This window comes from Cydia splendana, chromosome 6, assembly GCF_910591565.1.
Source record: "Cydia splendana chromosome 6, ilCydSple1.2, whole genome shotgun sequence".
NCBI classification, from domain to species: domain Eukaryota; kingdom Metazoa; phylum Arthropoda; class Insecta; order Lepidoptera; family Tortricidae; genus Cydia; species Cydia splendana.
The window spans coordinates 2,586,984-2,610,943 of record NC_085965.1 but is presented as its reverse complement, the minus strand read 5'-3'; the positions used below and the strand labels follow the sequence as shown (position 1 = coordinate 2,610,943).

Sequence of the window (23,960 nt, the reverse complement as noted above, 5' to 3'; positions counted from 1 at the left end):
GTGGTCACCGGTACCAATCAACCATGCAACTAAACCACTTCGTGTTTGGGCTCGTTTGATTCGGCTCAACAAGATCTTTGACTTAAGATAGTACTCAGGGTCTGATGATGGAGCCGGAAGGTGGTCACCAGTACCAATCAACAATGCAACTAAACCACTTCGTGTTTAGGCTCGTTTTATTCGTCTCAACAAGATCTTTGACTTAAGATAGTACTCAGGGTCTGATGATGGAGCCGGAAGGTGGTCACCGGTACCAATCAACCATGCAACTAAACCACTTCGTGTTTGGGCTCGTTTGATTCGTCTCAACAAGATCTTTGACACAAGATAGTACTCAGGGTCTGATGATGGAGCCGGCAGGTGGTCACCGGTACCAATCAACCATGCCACTAAACCACTTCGTGTTTAGGCTCGTTTTATTCGTTTCTATAAGATCTTTGACACAAGATAGTACTCAGGGTCTGATGTTGGAGCCGGAAGGTGGTCACCGGTACCAATCAACCATGCAACTAAACCACTTCGTGTTTAGGCTCGTTTGATTCGTCTCAACAAGACCTTGGACACAAGATAGTACTCAGGATCTGATGATGGAGCTGGAAGGTGGCCACGGGTACCAGTCTACCATGTAACTGAACCACTTCGTGTTTGGCTTCATTCGATTCGTCGCAACAAGATCTTTGACACAAGTTAGTACTCAGGGTCTGATGATGGAGCTGGACTGTGGCCACGGGTACCAGTCTACCATGTAACTGAACCACTTCGTGTTTGGGCTCGTTTGATTCGTCGCAATAAGATGTTTGACACAAGATACTACTCAGGGTCTGATGATGGAGCTGATGATGATAGACAGGTACCCGTCGCCACCTTCGCGCTCCATCATCAGACCCTGAGTACTACCTTGTGTCAAAGATCTTGTTGAGATGAATAAAACGTGCCTAAACACGAAGTGGTTTAGTTGCATGGTTGATTGGTACCGGTGACCACCTTCCGGCTCCAACATCAGACCCTGAGTACTATCTTGTGTCAAAGATCTTGTTGAAACGAATAAAACGAGCCTAAACACGAAGTGGTTTAGTTGCATGGTTGATTGGTACCGGTGACCACCTTCCAGCTCCATCATCAGACTCTGAGTATCACCTAGTGTCAAAGATCTTGTTGAGACGAATCAAACGATCCTAAACACGATGTGGTTTAGTTGCATGGTTGATTGGTAATGGTACCTTCTAGCTCCATCATCAGACCCTGAGTACTGTCTTGTGTCAAAGATCTTGTTGAGACGAATCAAACGAGCCCAAACACGAAGTTGTTTAGTTACATGATAGACTGGTACCCGTGGCCACCTTCCAGCTCCATCATCAGACCCTGTGTATCTTCAGTGTCAAAGATCTTGTTGAGACGAATCAAACGAGCCTAATCATGTTACTACATGGTTGATTGGTATCCGTGACCACCTTAATCATCATCAGATCCTCAGTACCAGTTCGTTTTTAAACCCTCGTTGATACAAACTTTACAACCTATAGGTACCAAATGCAATGACGAAACATGTAAATAAGCGAGTAGGTACCTATAATTTCTTTCGAGTAATATACCTTCATAAGTACGAGTATGGGGCTATTCATAAATTACGTCATTTCAAATGGGAGGAGTGGGAGGGGGGGGAGGGGGTCTGGACATCGGATGATGGTAACATGACGTAGGAGGAAACAGATTCATCCGAAGCTTGATTTTTGGATGATTTGAGGGGGGGGGGTCAAAAATCGTCAAAAATAGATGACGTAATTTATGAACAGTCCCTATGTACATTTGCACTGCATTTAGTATTTTCGTACTTACCAAATAACAGTTTTAGAACTTTAAAAGTTAAGTACAGTTAGTGTTGTTATGGTTGATTTCAATATGCTTCGCGAAGGATCAAGAATGTTTAATCCATCATTGTAGTGCGAGTGTGGTAGAAGGGATCGGCATACTGAGCTCGCACGGCCTGCCGCAGCGCGTAAAATACCTAAACTCGCTCAACGCCGAAATGTAATAGCGCTCTTAAGCTTTGTACATGTTGTAAAATGTATCCTTTTTGAGATTAATAATAAAAAAAACTAATTAATTTTCCTTGAAGCTACTTTAAGTCAGTCTGCATTTGGTTGTTGAACTTGCTGTCCCTTCGAAAACAGGAAACAATTCTGAAATTCCATTGTCATTATATCATACACACGTGGTTGTGTGCGTGACCTCAACTCTGGTGCTGTTACCTATACAAACTTGCGCGTTCTTTATGAATTGCATTTTATAAGATGGCTAACAAGACAAGTGAACTTGTATGATTGCGGACGATAATAAACTGAATTGATGATGATGATGTATTAAGATTTTATGATATATAACATGAATCAGTGAACCTGTGTCTATTAATTATTGATTATTTTAATACTCTGTCCTCAGCAAACCGCCGACGAGTTGAAACGTCGCGGCAGCGGGCGCCGCAGCGAGGGCCGGCCGGGCGGCCGCAAGCAGCGCCGCGGCACGCTCAGCGACTCCTGCGACTACTTCGTCAAACGACCGGCCGAGCGACGAAGAACTGACCCACTGGTCACTTTATCGTCGCTTCTGGAGGATGTGTTGAGTCACATGCGGCATCTACCCGATGTTCAACCCTTCTTGTTACCCGTCAATCCTAAGGTAAGTTTAAGGTAGTCTAGGACCTATGCTGTAAACTAGGTAATCTTGAACACTTCATACAGGTTTCATTGAATAAGTACACATACAGTTATTGATGTTATGATTTATTTTCTAGTTGGTAGCAGACTATTACCACATCGTATCTCGCCCGATGGACCTGCAGACAATCCGTGACAATCTTCGCCAAAAGCACTACCATAGCCGAGAGGATTTCCTCGCCGACGTCAACCAGATCGTCGAGAATTCAACCTTGTACAACGGTAATACGGCTCACTTTACGTTGTGTCCTGTCTGCAAACTACTAAGAATACCGTGATAGCCTTGTAGCCTGAAGACTAATCTCAAAATCCTGCTGTGATTACATATATCATAATATACCTGTATATAAAAACAACTACATTATCGTCATCATAATTTTAGTCATGTTGTCCACTACTGAGCATAGGCCTCTCTTCGTGTACGCCACTCCTGGGCTAATATCATACAGAAGTGTCCCGCGATCTTCCGAACGTCGCCCACCCAACAGGCTAACGGACGCCAGGCACACCTTTCATCCAAAAGCGGCCACCAATCTAACATTTTCGGCCACCTGCCATCACTCTGCCCGCCATCATGTCCCGCTCAATTCCATTTCAGCTACAACTACAACTATATTTTCTCAAAAATGGACGGCAAAGTCGACTTTGCCGTTTAAAAAATAGGTTGCGAAGCGCGTAGTTTATGGTCAGTCAAAAATTAAAAAGTTAAAAACATTGCAGTCTCGATTTTGAGACTGCAATGTTGCATACAAATTCCATTATTTGTCGAGTTCCAAACTTTTTAAAAGTTGAAATGGCCATATCAAATGAAGGCACAGGCCCATTAAACAGCCAAACAGATGATTAGTACCGCGACTATTTAGCTGTCTCAAATAGGTTGGCGTATTTTCGGCAGAAAAATACACTTCTATTTTTTTATTAAAAAAATAAAAAGGCGGCCAAGCTAATTTTTTCAATTGTTTCTACTTTTTTCTGTGAAAATATATACGTAAAAAGTTGCTTTTGTAAAATATTTCTATGATATTTATATTTCTTGCACCATTTTTGAGAAAAGCACTATATATGACTCGGCTGGAAGGCTACTTGCTGGCTTCGGATTCAATTAAACGGACTCCCAAGGTCGTCCGTTTAAAACGAATCCTCAGCCTGCAAGTAGCTACTTCCGAGCCTCGACAATAATGTACTATTATCTATTATAGGGGCGACAAGTAGTTTGACAGTGGCGGCGCAACGGATGCTGCAGAGATGCGTAGAGAAACTGGCTGAGAAAGAGGAACAGCTGATGAAATTGGAAAAACAAATCAATCCGCTGCTGGACGACAATGATCAGGTAATATTAAAACTTATCTTAATTAAATGATGTTGTATAGTTTGTCAAAGGACTGTCTCATTATAAACATAGGTATACAGGGAATCATACTGTCTTTGTCTTGCATTTGTACTATCAACCAAAAGAAAAGCATGAGTATAGTTTTTTTGTTCTTATTTACTGTCAAATTAGGTTTGACAGACTATATTTGTCTTGGCGATTCGAAAACTGTAAAAGCACTGTGCATCGTGTACGAATTTTCAATGCTCAATGGTCGCCATCAGATATATCAGAACGAATGTCGCAATTCACCATCGCCTGGTCGCCACCAGACATGCTAGCATGAGTTGCCTTATCGCGCGCGACTCCATGCATCTAGAGCGACTTCAAGTATAGACTCGCGGGCCAGAACGCAACTTATGATAGACCGCCTGATGCTTAGAGGATAACCAAACGGAGACGCCTTGTCTGTAATTTTCGGAATAAAACAGTCTGCCGATTTTTGCGGGGGAGGGGCACGTCAAATGTATACGTAACGTAAAAATAGCTATGTCAGGTAAACGTCAGTCCATCCAACGTGTATGACCATTGGCTGCCTATTTTCGACAGAGGGGAACGCCTGTTAATGGCTACTCCGTTTGGTAATATCCTCTAAGGTTATAAATAATAATGTTTTGTTGCTGTAGGTGGCATTGTCGTTCATTCTCGAAAACTTGTTGACAACGAAACTGAAGGTGATGCCAGAGGCCTGGCCGTTCCTCAAACCAGTTAACAAGAAGCAAGTTAAGGACTACTATAACGTCATTAAGAAACCCATCGATATGGAGACTATGGGCAAGAAGATACAAGGTTAGTACTCGAATTAAAACTGACATATAGTCTGTAGATTTGTAGCTGGCCCCGAACTGCGAATCCTTTGTCTATTGTTAAGTAAAACCGCACGTGCTATTTACCTGCAAAAATAAGGGTCGTAATTATTCTAATTGGCACCTGAGCGCGGGCTAGTCCAACGATCAAAAAACCAGTGTAGGTGCTCTCTCCGATAACGCGCCTATATTACGCATCTGGATGACAGATTTTAGACTCGTTCGACTCGCCAGCACTCAGTGGCTCCGGGCCAGTTACCAATCGAAAGACTATACCAACATTGAATAGTTTAGTTTAGTTTAGTTTATTTATTTCATAATGATAAATTACAGTATAAATTATTCTTACGCTAATCTATATGAATTTACATTATGATCGTCAATAATTTCGCATGCAAACATAATTATACAATGTCAACAATGATAATCAAATTACAAATTTATAAATTTCATAATTTAAAAAGAAATTTGAGAACTATCGTCAAGTTGAAAAAATCTCAATAAATAACAGAATACATACAATAATTTAACGGTTTAGACTCACTTGTTTTTAGTCACTCGCGCGACATGTTTCGGAGAGCCTAGGTCTCGTTTCTCAAGCACTAACAGTGCGAGCAGCGTTCACGACGGCCGTGCATCGCGTACTGCGGCGCGCCGCGCCGCACGCTGCGGCGCGCCGAGATAACTGGTTGGGGGAGGTCTTGCGCTGTCATTGTAGGCGGGCATAGCGGTGTGTTTGGGCTTGGGTCACCTAACACTTGTAGCGATACACAGCACGAACTCACTAAGTATGTCCACTACACGAGTGACTAAAAACAAGTGAGTCTAATGGCTCCTCTTCACGTTGGGCCAACGCCAACGCCAACGAGGGACGCAGCGATGCGGTAGAATGAGATAGCAATATCTCCCTCTAACGCATAAATGCGTCCCTCGTTGGCGTTGGCGTTGGCCCAACGTGAAGAGGAGCCATAAACCGTAAAATTATTCAAGGTTACTATTGTTGGATGCAAGTTGTGGTCTACTCGACAACTTGAATATACCTCATATAAAACATAAAAACTCAAAAAAGCGCGTTTTTCCAGAGCTAAGACCTAACTAGATCGATTTTTTGCCCCCGAAAACCCCCATGTAGCAAATTTAATCGAAATTGTTTGAGCCGTTTCCGAGCAACCCGAAATCTATATATACAAAAATTGCTCGTTTAAAGGTATAAAACATGGCTTTAAATTTTCGACATAGTTACGTAATGTGCTAATTATCGCACTAGTGCGGTAAAGTAGCACCATATGCACTGTAAAGTGTGTTTTCACAGCTCACAAGTACCACAGCCGCGCGGAGTTTCTGCGCGACATCCAACTTATTGTAGACAACTGCAAGGCCTACAACGGACTCAACTCGCAGTTCACGAGGCAGGCCGAGGCCATTCTCAAGGTCACCCAGGAGGCGCTTGAACAGGTCAGCGTTGAAAATAATGAAATCTGATTGATATAAGAATGAATTAAGAATGAATATAATGTTTATTTACATAAAAGATATATACAGTGGTACTACTAAACTAAATTAATAACTAGCTTAAATCTGAAATAGGCCCTGGAGGCATTTGTACCAAGGATGCTGGCGGCAGTTCCTCGCTGTGTCGCAATGCTGAATACGTTCTGCGAGGAAGCGGCTAGTTCTTCGGTCACCAGTCACCTTAAATTAAGATAATGTCTCTTTGCTTTGCCTTAAAGTCAACTCTGTATCTTTAGGTACTTAAATAAAAGTAAACAAATAATTTGTACATTTTCGGGTAGTTATAACATTTATTGATTAACCAACCAAATACAAAACCACCTGGATCTGTCACTGAACGACCTCACTTTAACCTACATTATTTGATCAGGTACCTAATGTTTTCATCTACTTTGTGGTTTCCTTTTGTGGAATTAAGTTTAATTCGTGAAAATGTAATACGTTGGAAGTTAAATAAATTACATTTAGAATATTTCTGCTACCCACACCATACATACCGTGCCGTAATATTATTCTAAATCATTTGATATACTCATTAACTTAGTTTAGTAGTATGTATAACAAAAAGAGACAGAAAACGGGCCACAGAAATAAGAGAGGTCACAAAATTAGAAGATGTTACTCTAAAATCAAAAACTCTAAAATGGAAGTGGGCGGGCCACATGCTCAGGGAAAAGCAGAAGTGGTCAAACATACTGACTGAGTGGACCCCACGCTACAACACAAAAAGAAAAAGAGGCAGACAATACAAAAGATGGTCAGATGATAGAATAAAAGGGTTTGAAATTCAAATTGAATATCAAATTAAGTAGAATAATATTACGGTGTATATTTATATACTTACATCATGTGTTTGTGAAACGTAGTAAAACCTCACTCGCTCAAAAATCGCTGATAATTTTCTCAACAGTTCGGTGAAAACGTGAGTCAACTGGAGGCGAACATAGCACGCGTACAGCAGAAGATGTTAGAAGAAGCAGAACAGTCCGACGAACCTGAGGAACCGCCTCCCCCCAGCGACGAGAAACGCGGCCGCGGACGCCCGAGGAAGTACAAACCACCCAGGACATCCGCCGACGGTAACTATATATTGTCTTTTTCTAACCCGAATAGAACGAGTGTAACAAAAGATGTTAGAAGCAGAACAGTCCGATGAGCCTGAGGAACCGCCTCCCCCCAGCGACGAGAAACGCGGCCGCGGACGCCCGAGGAAGTACAAACCACCCAGGACATCCGCCGACGGTAACTATATATTGTCTTTATCTAACCCGAATAGAACGAGTGTAACAAAAGATGTTAGAAGGAGCCAAGCAGTCCGACGAACCTGAGAAACGCGGCCGCAGACGCTCGAGAAAGTACAAACCACCCAGGATATCAGTTTATTATTTATATATTATTTATATATTTATTAACATAAAAATATACAGCTTATACAAGTACAGTGTCCCACAAAACAGTTTACACGGTTTGACTGTGGGATCGTGTAGTCTCTACTCTCTTATAACAAAATCGTTTACATCTATCATTACTAATAATACTCAACAATTACTAGACGCGATTTACGAGGTAACTACGCAGCTTTTTACCAAATTTTACTTTATTGGCTTCCTGTCTGATGTCAGAGGGCAGGCTGTTGAGTATGTAGGGAATGCGTTTATGAAGACATCTATCGCCGTATCGTAGTTGATGGTATAATATTGCTTTTTTACACAAAATAATACAGTTTTAGCCGTTTTTTGATTTTTTTCCATTGCCCTTAGCGGTTTTGATGGATGTCTCTGACAGTATATTGTCTCTAATGAAAAAGTCATACTAATTTAGTTTTTTTCGTAGGGGCCACTCCAAGGAAGCGGGGTCGACCAAGGAAAGACCAGAATAGCTTGGAAGAAGGTAAACAGCTTAAGTTTAAAATTTCTTATATATTTACATATTGCTGTGTATAGTCTATTTAAAAAAATGTTTTTATAGTTTTACCCCCATATTTATAAAAGTTCTCAAGCCTCAATTAGTTAATTTTTGTTTTACCCCTTTCTTAGAACTTACTACCCGGCTTTATATCTCATATACTAATAAAATGCTGTATTTTAATAATAATTATAATAAACATTAGGGAGATACGCCGTTTCGACTATTTCATTTGACCCTCACTAGTGTCTGTGAATTTCTGCTATTTAAAAAAAATAACATGTTATTTCCAATCAAAAATAAATCTATCTGTAATTTACTTTTGGTATATTAGCTCCTAGGTAATAAGTGGCGCACAGACAGGAATAAAATATAGAAAAAATAATAAAGAATGTAGAAAAAAAAAAGAAATTTATTTTACTGTCTGAAATAAAGGATTATTACATTACATATTAGCTCCTCGAAGTACTGCGTCTAATGGGTTGGCCGGTCGAAGTATTTAGCAGCATAGCTTGCCCTGTCAATCCCTATATGTGTCATTTTTTTTAAATAGAATAATATGCCCTGGATGCCAGCCCTTTAAGCCAAATCATAAAGGGGCAAGCTATTATGGCGCCATATGTATATGCAAAAATTTACTACTACTACTACTCCGTTGGCTCAGCGACCCAAAATGAGACTTAGCCTCCGACACAAGACAGCGCCACTTTTCTCGGTCCTGTGCGACCTCTCGCCAGTTGTTGACTCGAAGTTCGCGCAGGTCCGCCTCCACCATTGCGCACCAAAAAATTTAACAGTTGCCAACCCCATTTGATATACATCAGGTTGAAACTACCCATCATTAAACAGGTAAACAGGTAGGCAGGTCACAAGTAACAATATAGTTTCTACAATGGCTTTTATTCTATTACTTTATTTTAGTGTCTCTTGACGCAGATCTGCAATACTCGGACAGCGGCAGTTCGGGGCTTGAAGAAGTGGAGACGAACGACGATACCATGGTCCAGCTCTCTGTGCGCCCAGGTGACTATAAATATTACTCTTATCTTATTATCTTATCTCTTTCTCGGTCTGCCTCTGAGAAAGAGATGGCGGGACGACTTGGATGCGTTCCAGCGGGATTGGCGGGATCTTGCTCAACACACGGAGGATTGGCGGGATCTTGCTCAACACAGGGAGGATTGGAAAGGGAGAGGGGAGGTCTTTGCCCAGTGGAACACACAAATAGGCTTAACAAAAACCTATCTCCATACCTCAACTCTTCGAAATATCAAGAACCTCTAAATCTCAAGCGTCTGACTTTTCATATGTTTTGTAGAAATGTCACTTTAACTAAGAGGTTGGCGGGTTAATACCATATTATGCAATGGATTACAATTAGGCAAGGGGAATAAAAATGTAGTGCATAATTATTTTCCATCGTATTCTTACGGAAACGTACGAACGTGTCTTGATATTTCAGTCAGTCTCGGTACAAAAAGTACCGAGGTTGACTGAAGCAGCATGATAAATATGAACGTTTCCGAGAAAATGCGATGGAAAACAATTATGCACTATATCTGTACAGTCGCCATCAGATATATCAGAGCGGCCAAGGTGCTCACAAATATGAGAACACGCCTCTATTGTCAAGGCGTTAGAGTGCGTGTTCATATATTTTTGAGCACCTCGGCCGCTCCGATATATCTGATGGCGACTGTACGTCTAGTTGAGTTTTAAAGAAAGCGTGTTATTTGATTGGTTCCTAAAATAGCAGTGTCTTATTTGCCTAATACGCACATTCATTGAGAAGCTATTTTGAGACCATTTTTATCATGTATTAAAGTGAAATCGATTTTTTTGCATTATTTAATATCATCTGACTAATCATTGACACTGGCGGAAATCTCCAAATGCGTTAGACGTAATATATACCTAAGTCCATTTCTTCCGTTATCTTATGTAGTTTTAACATTTTTAATTTGTGATTACCACAGAAGACGACTCAATGGTAGAGCCGTTCGACACATCGGAGTTCCTAATAAAGCGAGAGCCCGTCGAGCCGCAGCAAGACTTCGTCGACCTCGACCAGCATTCGTCGCAGTACACCTTCCCTACTGTCATCAAGGTATGTTGACAGACGACAGACGTTCAGTACATGGTTCCTAGTAAAGCGAGCCCGTCGAGCCGCAGCAAGACTTCGTCGACCTCGACCAGCATTCGCAGTACACCTTCGCTACTGTCACCAAGGTATGTTGACAGACGACAGACGTTCGGTACAGAGTTCCTAATAAAGCGAGCCCGTCGAGCCGTAGCAAGACTTCGTCGACCTCGACCAGCATTCGCAGAACACCTTCGCTACTGTCACCAAGGTATATTTTGATTGCAAACAGAGCATAGACACGATATAAAACAAAAGTTGTGTCTGTTGTTGTTGTCTCTGTTGAGTGTCTGTACTCACCCCAGGTCCAGAATGTACAAGTTTGCCGGTAATAGTAATTCTCGGTTCGATTCGGTGTGTCTAATTGTTATGCTAAGCCAATGCTTAGCATCCCTGCCTGCATTTTTATATGCAGGAGTGCTAACCTAATAGCTTGCACTAACACTTGCATCTAACACTTGCACTGCGTGGGCTATCAAATCCGCTGCAGACTTTTTTTGGTCCGACTCTAGTTTGCTAACTGTACGAGCGAGGGTTTAAGGCGACGGTAGCGGTGGGTAAAATTTCAGATTCTGTCAATTTACCCCATTTCACACACAAGCGCACTTCACGCACACTACCTCACTTTACTGGGACAGGTCAGTGACCCATCATGTTTTTTTTAAGATTGGACTTTTAGTTTAGTATTGACCACTAGCCTCCTTTGAGGGTAAAAGCGTTCCATTGAAAGATGAAAGAGAAACAATGCATTTAATCTTGCTTTCCTTGTCTGTTCATGTCACACGTGACGTACTTACCTATTTAATTAATTTGATTGTTGACTGTTTAACTACCTAATATTGCTTTGTCGAGATACGCGTTTTGTACAATTAAAGCGAATAAAACAAGATGTCATTAAGTCAGATGTAAAATGTTATTTACTACTCTATACGGTTTTTCATAAGGTGCAAAATCCATTCAATAGGAATTTAAATAAATAAAGTTTCAGCAGGGTGGCAATTCCATCTTGGCGGATAAAGCGAAACAGAATAGTTCTATCGAACCTGCTTACAAATTTTCACGAGAATCAGTTGAGAAATGTGATCTGCAAAGGAGAACATACAAAAGCATTTTTGCCCAAGCTGAAACGGAGACCTTTGCTAACGCTCGGCCAATGATGGTTTAGGTACACCTATAAAAAATGGTTGTCCCTGCTGTAATTTTAATATCTTTATATTTCAACGGTATAGTTTTGCCTTCAAAAATAATCGGTATCGCTAAACAATAGCGGTACCTTACTACTTATACGTTCACGAAATCGGTATCTGCATAACTTGATTGTTAGTAAACTAACCTGAAAAATAATCTCAAAATCACCGAAACATTTATGTACAGTCACCTGCAATAATATGTTACGTCATTAGCGCCAACTTTGCCTCCAGGGAAACTTTGCCCAAAACGACAATTTTAAACAAATTCGTTAATGTAGAAAAAATTATAATAGTTATGGCCACCCTGCTATTTTTAGTAGAAAATAGGTTATATTTCTGACAAAACTATATACCAAACTTGTGCATAACTTGACTTGGGAATTTAGAGTTTGAGCGAGTTGTCTAATATAGGGTATATTTCGGCGGGCAAAAAATTGATAAATAATGAATGCAAGTAGAAAAAATTGAGAACCCTTTGACAAATATTTCCGGGTTTGAGTTATAACACATGAAGCATAGATTATGTCTATTGAGATTTAAACTAAAAAGGCCTAAATACACAAAAGTTTTAGCGGTGGGCAAAGTAATCCGGTAATTTGGCATCTATACCAACATTGCCCACCACCAAAAACGGATTAGGGTTGTCACTTTCATCTAATTTACCCAACTTCGCAAGTAAAATTAGGTTATGTTTGTACACTAAAATAAGTTTATAAATATATACTGTATTTAATTTGTCTTATTATCCTTTATTTAGATGTTTTATCCCGTTAACGAATGAAAAACACAACAAAAATCATATTTTTTGCCATTAAACTATTGTAACAGATTTTCTCAAAAGTGACAACCCTAGCCTTTGTAAAATGCTTAGGCGAGCCTTATTTGGAAATGGGCAAAAACGGGTAGGCAACATTGCCCAGAAAATTTATTTTAAAGTTTTTACACTTATCGCTAAGTTATTAACAGGGAATGGTAGGATTGCGTCTTTAAACCTTTAAGTGATCCTTAGACATCATCATCATACGAGCTGTATTTGAATACCAAATTGACGTGGGCAATGTTGGCGAAAACCCCGGATATCTTTGCCCGCCTTCTAAAACGCAAAAAAATGAGTAAAAACACGATAAAAAAAATATTTTTTTTTTCAAATAAACTGATGCGTTTGATCACAATGGACGTGCTGAGCAAAAAAAGTCATATGATGTGATCTTTTTTGAGAAATTCGTTTTAAAAAATAAGCGGGCAAAGTTGGTGATAATATGACGGTACCTACTCTTCGAAGGCCGCAAAAATATGTGACATGGTCTTATGGTTCTACAAATAAGATCGTGTCAGATATTTTTGCGGCCTTCGTTGTGTAACATAAATTGCAGGCGACTGTACATTTGGAATAATTATTTTATTTAGTTTCAACGAAAGTTTCAAGTTTAGTACGAAAATACTTCAGATATGCAATATGCACAAAATGTAGACCTAATCGAAATAAAAAATTGCTTTTTATAGGTAATTTATAAAACATTCGATACATAGGTATACATAACAATAACTAGAGCGCTATTGGCCTGTAAGCTTCATCTCGGTCTCCAAAGCCGCAAAAACTCGCTAGTACTTAGTGCTGGTCTAGCCGTTATTTTTTCTTGAAGATTTTCAGAGAACAGCACGTACACGCATTATACATATAGACGGAACGAACCGCATAATCATTATCATTTATTCGTCGCAATCCATGGTATTACAGATCTAGGTACAAGACTTTCAGGTATTACTTATACGAATTACATAACTCTTCCTGTTAATAGGCATTATTTTAAGATAAAAGTTCTATAATATAATACAAGATTACAATTGTCATCAAAATTCATTGACGTACATAAGTCAAATACGTTTTTAAACTGACGCAAAATGATACCAGCATAATAAAAATTGATCCCAATCAGTAAATATGAGTCTTTAAACTTTTTTCATTTTAAGCGAGTTTTGAAGGAACATAATACTTAAATTCGACTGTAATCGTATTTTTTTAAGATAGTTTACTGCGGTTTTCAACCATTATAACAGCAAATCAAATTTAAATGAGACGCGAGCTGATATTTATGTACCCTATTTTTTGAAATACAATTTATCTACTGGTATACTTTCTCGTGTGCGTATATGATTTAATGTCAATATAATTGTCAAAAGCAAGAAAATCAAGCTGTCATTTTCATTTGAAGAAGTACACGTGTGCTCCGGTGTAGCCCCAACGGGCATCTGACTTGAAGAAGAATTTTGAGTGATGTCGTCAATGTATGGAAATTGTTCGAAAGTTTACATTTGAGATTGAATTTCTGTGTTGTCTTTGTGAGTAAAAATATAAATCGATAATAAATTGGTAGCTGGATTATCTAGCTTTCAGAATCATACAATAATTCAATTACTGTCAAAGACAAAATTGTTTTGCTTCCGTCTCAAACGGAACTCCATATTTTGATTTTTTGATACTTTTAGTGTCAATTTGTAGAGAATAACAGCAAATTAAAAATACAATGGCATGAAGAGTCGGTACACGGTTTCTTCGTGAACAAATTTACGTGTAATTTAATGCAATTATTAAACATTTATTGAACAAATTATGGTTACAAAGTGAGGTCTAAATCGAAAACGTCATATACCGGCCCCTTAAGTGAAATATTGTAAACGCGAGTGTCTAGATAAAAGAGCGTAAAAACCAATCGTAAGATATAAAGAACAATCGATTAATGTTACAATCCCACGCGACATCAAAAGAGATATACGCGCGTACAAAAATAAACAAAGCAAATATGTGAAAAAATAAAACAACGCTAAAAGGGTAGATTACTATATGTCATAATTATTACGACAAGTCGTTCATCAGTTTACAATAGTCAGTGACATCTAGCGGCAAATTGTGATAACTTTTCGACACGAACCGTCGGCCTAGGACCGCTTTGTCCATAATCCTATTATTCCTATTTCCTTATTATGTCGTCCACAATGCCATGTCAGCATACAATTCCTAAATACAAGAATTATAAACTAATTTAGTACAATATTAATCCACAGCGCAGGCTTCGTCATAGTTGCTACACACAAAAATACTATACAAAACGTGCTTCGAAAAAAAAATACAAACAAGTAAAAATGCTATTCTAACAATTAATTAATTCCTAAATTAATTAATTAATACGGTATCGTCTTGGGTCGTCCCATTCGTTTTTCGTCAAGTTCTTAAATTAGTCCTATTCTGCTTTCGTCACTCATTCTACATTGAAAGCCACCGACGATTGTGACGAATGTAGAATGAGTGACGAAAGCAGAATAGGACTAATTTAAGAACTTGACGAAAAACGAATGGGACGACACAAGACGATACCATTAATTCCTAAATCGTCACCTTCCTAACTAGTCGATACCATTTTGACTTACATTCCTATTTTGACCACAATGCCAGTTCTATCCATTATCGAGTTTGCAATATTTTTACCCCCGGAGTTACATACAATGTTTTTCATCACACTTTGCAAAAAAAAACTAAATTTTAAGCGAAATAATTCGTTTGAAAATTGTGTCAAAATATTTTAAACAGCCTTTAAATTAAACAAATTCAATATTTTTAAACATAAACAAAAAAAAAAAGTATTTTAAAAGTAAAACTTATACCTTGACATAACTCCCGCGAGAATAATATATATAGGCCTTTTTCACCACACCAGCTGGTAAACGCTCTCTTGATTGTTCAAAATCTGATTTCACCCACAAGAAATCCTGAAGAAAATTGCATTTCATCCACATGTGAGGCAAAGAAATCTGAAGCAGATTTTGACTTGTTTACCTTAGTTGCCTGGTAGAATTGACTTTTAAATGGTGATTTTAAATGATATCGCCGCTATACTTACTCAACCTCGTATCTGCAACACTCATTTGATGACAAAAACACCCGTATTCCGAATGAAAGAAAAGCGACATTTCCATCAAATGATTGTTGCAGATATGAGGTTGAGTAAGTATAGCGACGATATATATGTATTAACGTTCATTTGAATTTGATTTTGTTTGATATTTTACGGTTAGTATTTTCCTACTAGCGGTGCGCGGCATCTACTATGGCTAGACACCAAAATTGGTGTGGGCCGCATGTACTTTTAGCGATCGCCGGAGTGAGCCACGCCTGGTTGAGCCAACTTATTTTCTGTGAAATACTACATTTTCTGTTATTTCAACTTTCATAGACAGATACCTTTCCCATACTTAGGGCATTCGGAGCAGAGGACCTAGCCAAGACATACAGAAAAAAATACATAGAGTGCTCACTCCATACATCAGTTTTAGTACCAACACGACTATTTTCGTAGTCGACATCTAGCATTGAGTAGCGGAATTATCAGTACCTGCTACTTGACAATAGATGTTGTAACGATCGAAAAGTCTAATGCTCGACAATTTTCAGCTAATATTATAACCGGATTAATAGGAACTCTATTTTCAACTCCTTCTGCTTTTAATATTAGTTGTTAATTGTTGCGACGCTAGAGAATTCTAGTATCGAGTACCGGTACTGATAGATCCGCTACTCGATACTAGATGTCGACTGCGATAATAATAGTCGATTTGGTACCAAAACTGATGTATGGAGTGAGCATTCTATTCTTACTATATATCTCTATGGCCAAGATGAGAATCGTCCATTGAAACTCCAAATGAATAGACAAAACGTAGTAGTACGACAGATGCCACGACAAGCCACGTGACAATTTCCATACAATATTTAAGTTTCGATTGGCATCTTGGCTAGACTCCAGGAGTAGCATTTCATATTCTTTCCCTGCCAAAAGTTAAATAAAGTAAATATTTGGCGATTCATAAAATATTTGTTCACAATAACACCACAGTCGTTTTACTTGGCAAATATTTGTAGTACGTACCTTTTTGTTGATGTACAGTCAAGTGTAAAAATATGGGTGCACAAATCATCTCAAAAATATGTCACATAGCTCTTATGTCAGCTGATTAAGAACTATGGGCATATTTTTGAGTAAGTTGCCTACACCCATATTTTTACACTTGACTGTACTCAACAAAAGTGTTACAGAATAATATTTGGCAAATATTGAGACAAGTAAAGTGCTACTTAGGGGCTGTCCATAAATTACGTCATCGATTTTTGACGATTTTTGACCCTTCCCCCCCCCTAAAGTCATCCAAAAATCATGCTTCGAATGACCCCGTTTCCTCCTACGTCATGCTACCATAATCCGATGTCCAGAACCCCCCCCCCCCCCCTCTAATTTGAAATGACGTAATTTATGAATAGCCCCTTACGATCTGAGGCCCGTTTCTCAAAAGCTTGTAACTTGTAATACAAGCGGATGTCACTTTTTGACAGCTTTTGTTAGAAAGGGACTTCCACTTGTATTACAAGTGACAAGCTTTTGAGAAACGGGCCCCTGTTGATTCAGTCACATCGACATTATATGCGTTTGATGTAGTTACGATACGATTTAGATAAATAGTTCTTTTGGTTCGATGATGTTAAAGTTATAGGTTTAACAATTTTAGAAAAGGCGGAAATTTTAGGAAATTTATTATGAAAAATACGTTGACAAAGATTTTTGTTAGAGTCGGTCCAAAAAAAGTATGCGGCGGATTTGATAGCCCACGCAGTGCAAGTGTCATTTATACGTCATAATTTCATAGAAGTTTGACGTTTAAAATAACACTTGCACTGCGTGGGCTATCAAATCCGCTGCAGACTATTCTCGGTCTGACTCTAACAAACTTTTGCTCAGAAAAGTTGTTTTCGAAAATTCTCTGTCAATGTATTTTTGAGCCAGCCTGTAACACACGGATATAAAAAATGTGGATAACACTGATTTAAACATTCACGATTTTTACACATTTTTTTAATTATACAACGGGACTTAAGATTGTTTAAGATTGACGTGATTAAGTCCCGTTGTACAATTTAATAAAGAGTGGAAAAATCATAAACATAAAATGGCTGTTTAGTATAAAGTCACGCGATGCTTTTTATGAAGCGCTACATAGCTCTTGACGATGGCATTGGTTTTATTTTCGGTTAACCTTTTCGACGCCGTGTCAAACACAAAAGCTGTCACTCGGACGCCACGTCACCGAAGTGTCAAAAATAAAATTGAACTTTATGCATATGCACGTAGGTCTATGTTTCTCTGTGGTCTGTGACCGATTAATCGGTCTTTGGTGTTGAACTTGCGGTGCGGATATATCGGTCATTGGCGTCCAAAAGGTTAAACTCCGACAGCATTCGAGATTATTGTCCATCAAAAGGTACACTGGAAACTGTAGGGCTAAAAGCAAAATGTGTTGTACTTGAATTCTAATGTCGTCTGGTGTGTTCAGGAGGAGCCAATCGAGCCCGACATGCACATGGAGCCGCCCATCATGGAGGGGTCTTCTATAGAGCCACCGCAGTTCAAAGAGGAGCCGCCTGAGAACTGGCAGGTTAGTATCGCCAAATAGCTATTAACCATTGAGTTGAGTCCCAGGCATTTAAAGTTCGTCATCATCACATCAGCCAGAGGACGTCCACTGCTGGACATAGGCCTCCCCCAAAGAGTGCCACAATGACCGGTCTTGCGCCACCCGCATCCAGCGGACTCCTGCGACCTTTACCAGGTCATCAGTCACCTTGTGGGGGGTCTACCCACGCTGCGCCTTCCGGGATGTGGTTGCCACTCGAGAACCTTTCCGCCCCAATGGCCATCGGTTCTACGTGTAATGTGCCCACAAGCACAACGTGCCATCTAAACCCCCTCTGATCGCATAACAATTTTTGTCATATTTTTAATTGTCATAACACTTCATAAAATTGTAAGTAATAAATTTTTTTAGTCAGAATTATTCCTGAGCATAACTGGGTTTTTGTCATAAATGAGTTATGACATATTTTTTATAGTCATTAATTTAATTCGCATAAAATTTTAAGTCATCTGCTTGATATCCATAATTGTTTTTCGTTCGAAGTATTGCAGTGCATAGTATTAATATAGACATAAATAAAAACTTTTACAAAAAAAAAGAAAACCGACTTCAAAAAGGATAAAGTAAAATATAATCCGTTTTTAAGTATATGCGTTACTAACTGATATGTTTGAAGTCGGTGCCAAGCCAAATTTGAAACATACCATGATTTTAGGGCGATCCGGTAACAATGTTTGCCATAACAAGGATTGCCTTACACAACAGCAATTATCATAGGTGTACTTTCGTTTGGGCCAAATACCTTTCGCCAAATTTCACTTCCCAACAAACTTATCGCAATAGTTTCATTTCCCAAAGGAACCTTTAGCAAAGTTACACTTCGCATATAATTTATTTGGTCAAATTATCACTTGGCATGATTTTACTTTGTCAAATGTTGTTAGGACAAAAAATTATTTAGCAAACGTTTTTTTCTGGCTAATATTATATTCCAAAAAAGCCGTTAACTGGGTTAGGTTAGGTTTGAACTGCGATCCTCACAGAACCGAACAAAAGTGGGTTAGGTTAGGTTAGAACTGCGAGCCATACAGAAACGAAATGCTACTCGAAAAGTGGGTTTCATTAGGTTCGAACTGCGATCCTCACAGAACCGAACTGCTATCAGAGAAGTGGGTTAGGTTAGGCTAGAACTACGACCCTTACAGAAACGAAATACTACTAAAAAGTAGCATTACCTCCTCCTCCTCTTGGTAGTGGTTTTACCTCCTTTTCTACATACGTAGTGCACCATCTACAATAATCTTTCACCGGCCCCCAGAGAAATTTTTCTTTTTCTTAAAAAATATAATGTTTATGGTTCAACTAATCACATCCGTATGCGTAAAACATAACCAAAATGATAAAAAAACCAAGGTCGGGATTAAGTATTTCAAATGAAAGCAAAAATAAAAATATCTATTGGTATGTAAATTGTATGCCATGCAATATGCTATGCTTAATGATACATTTTGACTAAATATTTTTTGGTAAAATGAAACTTGTCCAAGTAATTATTTGCTAAACAAAAACTTGCCAAAAAAGACTATTGCTTATTGAAAAATTGCGATAAGTTGTTTTGCCAAACATTTTTTTGGGAAATTATAATTTGGGAAACATAGTTTGGGATGTGATACTTTCTGTAGATACCTAAGAACCCACTGTCAATCCACCTTGGCGCAGTCCGTACCATGTTTGTCGGTACTAGTATAAAACCAATGCGATTGCCGATATGTTTTTTAAACAGCAATTTTTACTAATTTTCGAACTGTCCATAGTCATCAGGTGTGGGATTGGGACTGAGTTATTTCCCGCCTCTTATCCAGAGAACTTGATTTCAAAATATAAAACAATTTAAGAACCATCTACAGGGCTTTAACTTTTTACCTGCATGGCAAATTTCACCAGTTTACATGGCAGTTGTTTAGCTGAAAAGGTGACAAAGTGACAGACAGAATTACTTTCACTATTATAATACCTATTAGTACAGTTGTAATGTGATTTATAGACATAAAGCTGATTGATTGATTTTGACCGGTATTGTTACTATTTGTCTTGGCACCGACTTCAAACATATCAGTTAGTAACGCATATACTTAAAAACGGATTATATTTTATTTTATCCTTTTTGAAGTCGGTTTTCTTTTTTTTTTGTAAAAGTTTTTATTTTTCCATTTTGAATTGTAAGGCATTGTTAACAGCTCATGAGTGACGCGTGACGCATGAATGAAAATAATAATGATGCGTATCACTAAATTCGTAATCATTCCTGTCACTACAGTGCACAAACACAAAATCCATCCTCCGCCCCGCCACTGACCCAATCCCTCAACCCCCAGATCACTCAACCTCACAGCACATCAACCCCTGATCACGGAACCCCTCGACCCTGAAGCCTGAACCACCAACCCTTCAACCGCCATTTCCCGACTCCTCAGTAGCCTTACCATAAGTCTAACACTGACTACATCTTCGCTAGCGTGTGCGTAACTTACTTTCTATGCGTCTCGCTCGTACTGGCATCCTATTAGTGCGAGCGAGATGTATAGAAAGTAAGTTACGAAGACGATAGCGAAGATGTAGTGTCAAACTCGTGGTAAGGCTACAGTTGTACTTCATCAAATGGGTTATTAACGGGAGGAAATGTTTGAGTTACTATAAAAAACAACGATGTCGCCATACTCGTACCTTTAAAAATTGAGGAGTTCCCTCATTTCCTTATGAATTCCGTCACCAGATTATAACCAACAATACTATGGGAACACCTTGGAGGTAACTTCGTTCAAAAAAAAAAATTATTACTCAAATCGGACCACGGGTTCCGGAGTAATCTACACTTATAAAATCATCATCATTTATCATCAACAATCATCATCATCAGGTCCACTCCATCAAATTAGTGGTTTTTAAGAGGAAATGCTTGATTTGCTTAAGACAATACCCAAATCACCATACATGTGTAAGGAATGCAAATCGGTTATTTTTTGTAGGGAAATAACCGCGGTTTCGGTTAAAAACCGATTATTTCCATACAAAAAATAACCGATTTGCATTCCTTATACATGTGCCTTTAAAAATTGAGGAGTTCCCTCAATTCTTCACGGATCCCATCATCAGAACAGCACCAGATTAATGTGGGACGCTCTTGGAGGCAGTTCCCTTCAAACAAAAAAAGAATTGCTCAAATCAGACCACGGGTCTCGGAATAATCGCTGAACTTCGTACATTTTAAGAAATCGTCATGATTATCATCAAAACAATCATCATCATCAGGTCCACTTCATCAAATTGGTGGTTTTCGAGAAAAAATGCTCGAGTTGCTTAAGAAAACACCCATATCACCCTACATGTGCATTTAAAAATTGAGGAGTTCCCTCAATTCCTCATGGATCCCATCATCAGAACAGCACCAGATTAATGTGGGACCACCTTGGAAGTACCTTCTTTCGAACAAAAAAAGAATTACTCAAATCGGCCCACGGTTCTCGGAGTAATCGATGAACATACATAAAAAAAAAAAACATAGCCACAACCGAATACAGAACCTCCTCCTTCTATGAAATGGAAGTCGGTTAAAAATAAGTCATATTTGTAGTGGTCATAATTTTTTTTTCATAAATGTTACAAAGCATTAATAAATATGTACCTATGGTTGTGACCCACCTATGAAGCAAATATTACTTTAGTCATAATCATAACCACAGAACGACCGTATAAAAGAGGAGATCCAAGGAGAGGAGCCCCCTCCGCCTCCCTAGGAGAAACGGTTTTATAAAAGAAATTAATCATAGATATGAGATTTATTCAAATAGTAGGTAGGTTAGGTTCGTTAGGTTTCTTTAGATGCCCGAAGGGCAAACTACGCAGAAATAGGAGCCCCGCGTGAGCGGGGCTCCGTCGAATTGTTTTTGGACGGAGATTAGGGCTATCAATAACTAAGTATGCCTTAAACCATTATGGTTGAAAATTATTATGCGCACAAAACGTTATACGTAAAAACATTATAAGTATCGATAAATATGCTTTTAGCTGGTATGACATCTGATTCATTATAATTAAAACCTATATGCCCAAATAAAATATGACAACTGCCGAGTATGTCATCAAATATTATGGCTAAAAATGTAAGACACAATATAATATGACTTTTCATTTGTATGCGCAATGATGATTATGACACAAGTTGTTATGCGCAACAAAGATATGACTTAAAATTGTATGCAACCCAATATGGACCCGTTACCACTCAAAAATCTACATTGAGTTTTGAAATCTAGAATTGAATTTTGATCGTCATTGGTGATCCGATATCGCCTCCGTAGAACTTAACTGGTTGAGTGACTGTGTCCCAGTCCTAATTTTCTAATTGTGCAATTACACTGTGAGGTCGTTCGCCGTATTAAACATTGCCGGTTGTCTAGCAACCCCATACTTATTTGACGATCACGTTAGGCTAAATTTTTTATCGTTATGGTTTTTTTTTTGTCAGATTTGGATAAAATTTTGTATAAATACAAAGCTTGTCGTTCTGGGCCGAATAAATACGAATTCAAAACTTGTCCCGAAAAAATGTATGTTATATTCAGCTGAACTACAAAAACACCGAGGAAGATTTTTTTAGGACATAGGTACGGGGAAATTGCGTTTATATTGTGCAGAATAGGGAACTCTAGCTGTTAAATTTTATCATAATCTGACGTAAAATAAGTGCGACAACAACATAAAAATCGGCTCATTACACGAATGACCCAGTCTGATTACACTTAACCTAAAATTTGTAATTTTTGAAATATTTAATGCCTTGGATCATCCTATAAAAGCTTGATAATTGCTTCCATGCGAGATCTAATCTTCTTCCTGCCTTGTCCCACGTTATGTGGGGTCGACACAACATGTTTTTCTCTTCCATTATCCTCTTTCGTCACCTCAGCACTCACTCCTTTCTTTCTCATATCCTCTTTCACACCATCCATCCATCGTTTTTGGGTCTACCATCCGCTCTCCGTCCAACATTCATCCCTAACATTCTTTTAACCATGCGAGATCTATACTCTGTATTTTTAGGTAGGTACTTAAATAAAAGTAAACAAATAATTTGTATATTTTCGGGTAGTTAAAACTGATTAACCAACCAAATACAAAACCACCTGCATCTGTCACTAAACGACCTGACTTTAACCTACATTATTTGATCATGTAATGTTTTCATCTACCCTCAACTGGCTTAAGGAACCATTTGAGGGTAGATTCTGTTTACTCTTTTTTAAATACCTAAACATACAGACTATAATACTTTGGATTTCTGTTTTGTTTTCAGCCGGATCCCGCTATACAGGATGATCTCCAAGTTACGGACAGCGAAGAGGAAGCCGAAGACGGGCTATGGTTTTAAATTTAAATATAACTTCATTCATTTTCTGGAATCTAAAATACAACTATTATGGACAGATGATTATGTACATAACTTTGTTATTGACCACTGATTTAAATGATGGTAATAAGAATAAACGATTAAGCAACGTTTGACATGTAATTTAAGTTTTTATTCTTGTCACAGTACGCAAATATCAGATACACAATAAAGAAAATTTGAAATAAAATTTGTTTTTAATTTTCAAGTCATAAGGTGTGAAGAATACGGGGTCATAAGGTGTAATATTTTTTTTTAGGGTTCCGTACCCATAGGGTAAAACGGGACCCTATTACTAAGACTCCGCTGTCCGTCCGTCCGTCCGTCTGTCACCAGGCTGTATCTCACGAACCGTGATAGATAGACAGTTAAAATTTTCACAGATGATGTATTTCTGTTGCCGCTATAACAACAAATAC

General features: G+C 38.6%; 1 protein-coding gene across 1 annotated transcript in view; it reads left to right on the top strand.

Annotated features, from left to right (window-relative positions):
- The window catches only part of LOC134791330 (transcription initiation factor TFIID subunit 1), a 53,691-nt gene extending 30,023 nt beyond the window's left edge, over nucleotides 1-23,668 (top strand). Inside the window, exons 26-36 of the mRNA XM_063762346.1 lie at nucleotides 2,440-2,676; nucleotides 2,792-2,936; nucleotides 3,914-4,044; nucleotides 4,710-4,872; nucleotides 6,202-6,344; nucleotides 7,312-7,480; nucleotides 8,235-8,291; nucleotides 9,243-9,329; nucleotides 10,283-10,413; nucleotides 18,015-18,116; nucleotides 23,449-23,668. Of these exons, the coding sequence (XP_063618416.1) occupies nucleotides 2,440-2,676; nucleotides 2,792-2,936; nucleotides 3,914-4,044; nucleotides 4,710-4,872; nucleotides 6,202-6,344; nucleotides 7,312-7,480; nucleotides 8,235-8,291; nucleotides 9,243-9,329; nucleotides 10,283-10,413; nucleotides 18,015-18,116; nucleotides 23,449-23,523 (1,440 nt within the window). The 3' untranslated portion in view covers nucleotides 23,524-23,668. The remainder of the gene's footprint in view (nucleotides 1-2,439; nucleotides 2,677-2,791; nucleotides 2,937-3,913; nucleotides 4,045-4,709; nucleotides 4,873-6,201; nucleotides 6,345-7,311; nucleotides 7,481-8,234; nucleotides 8,292-9,242; nucleotides 9,330-10,282; nucleotides 10,414-18,014; nucleotides 18,117-23,448) is intronic.
- Nucleotides 23,669-23,960: the final 292 nt, after the last annotated feature.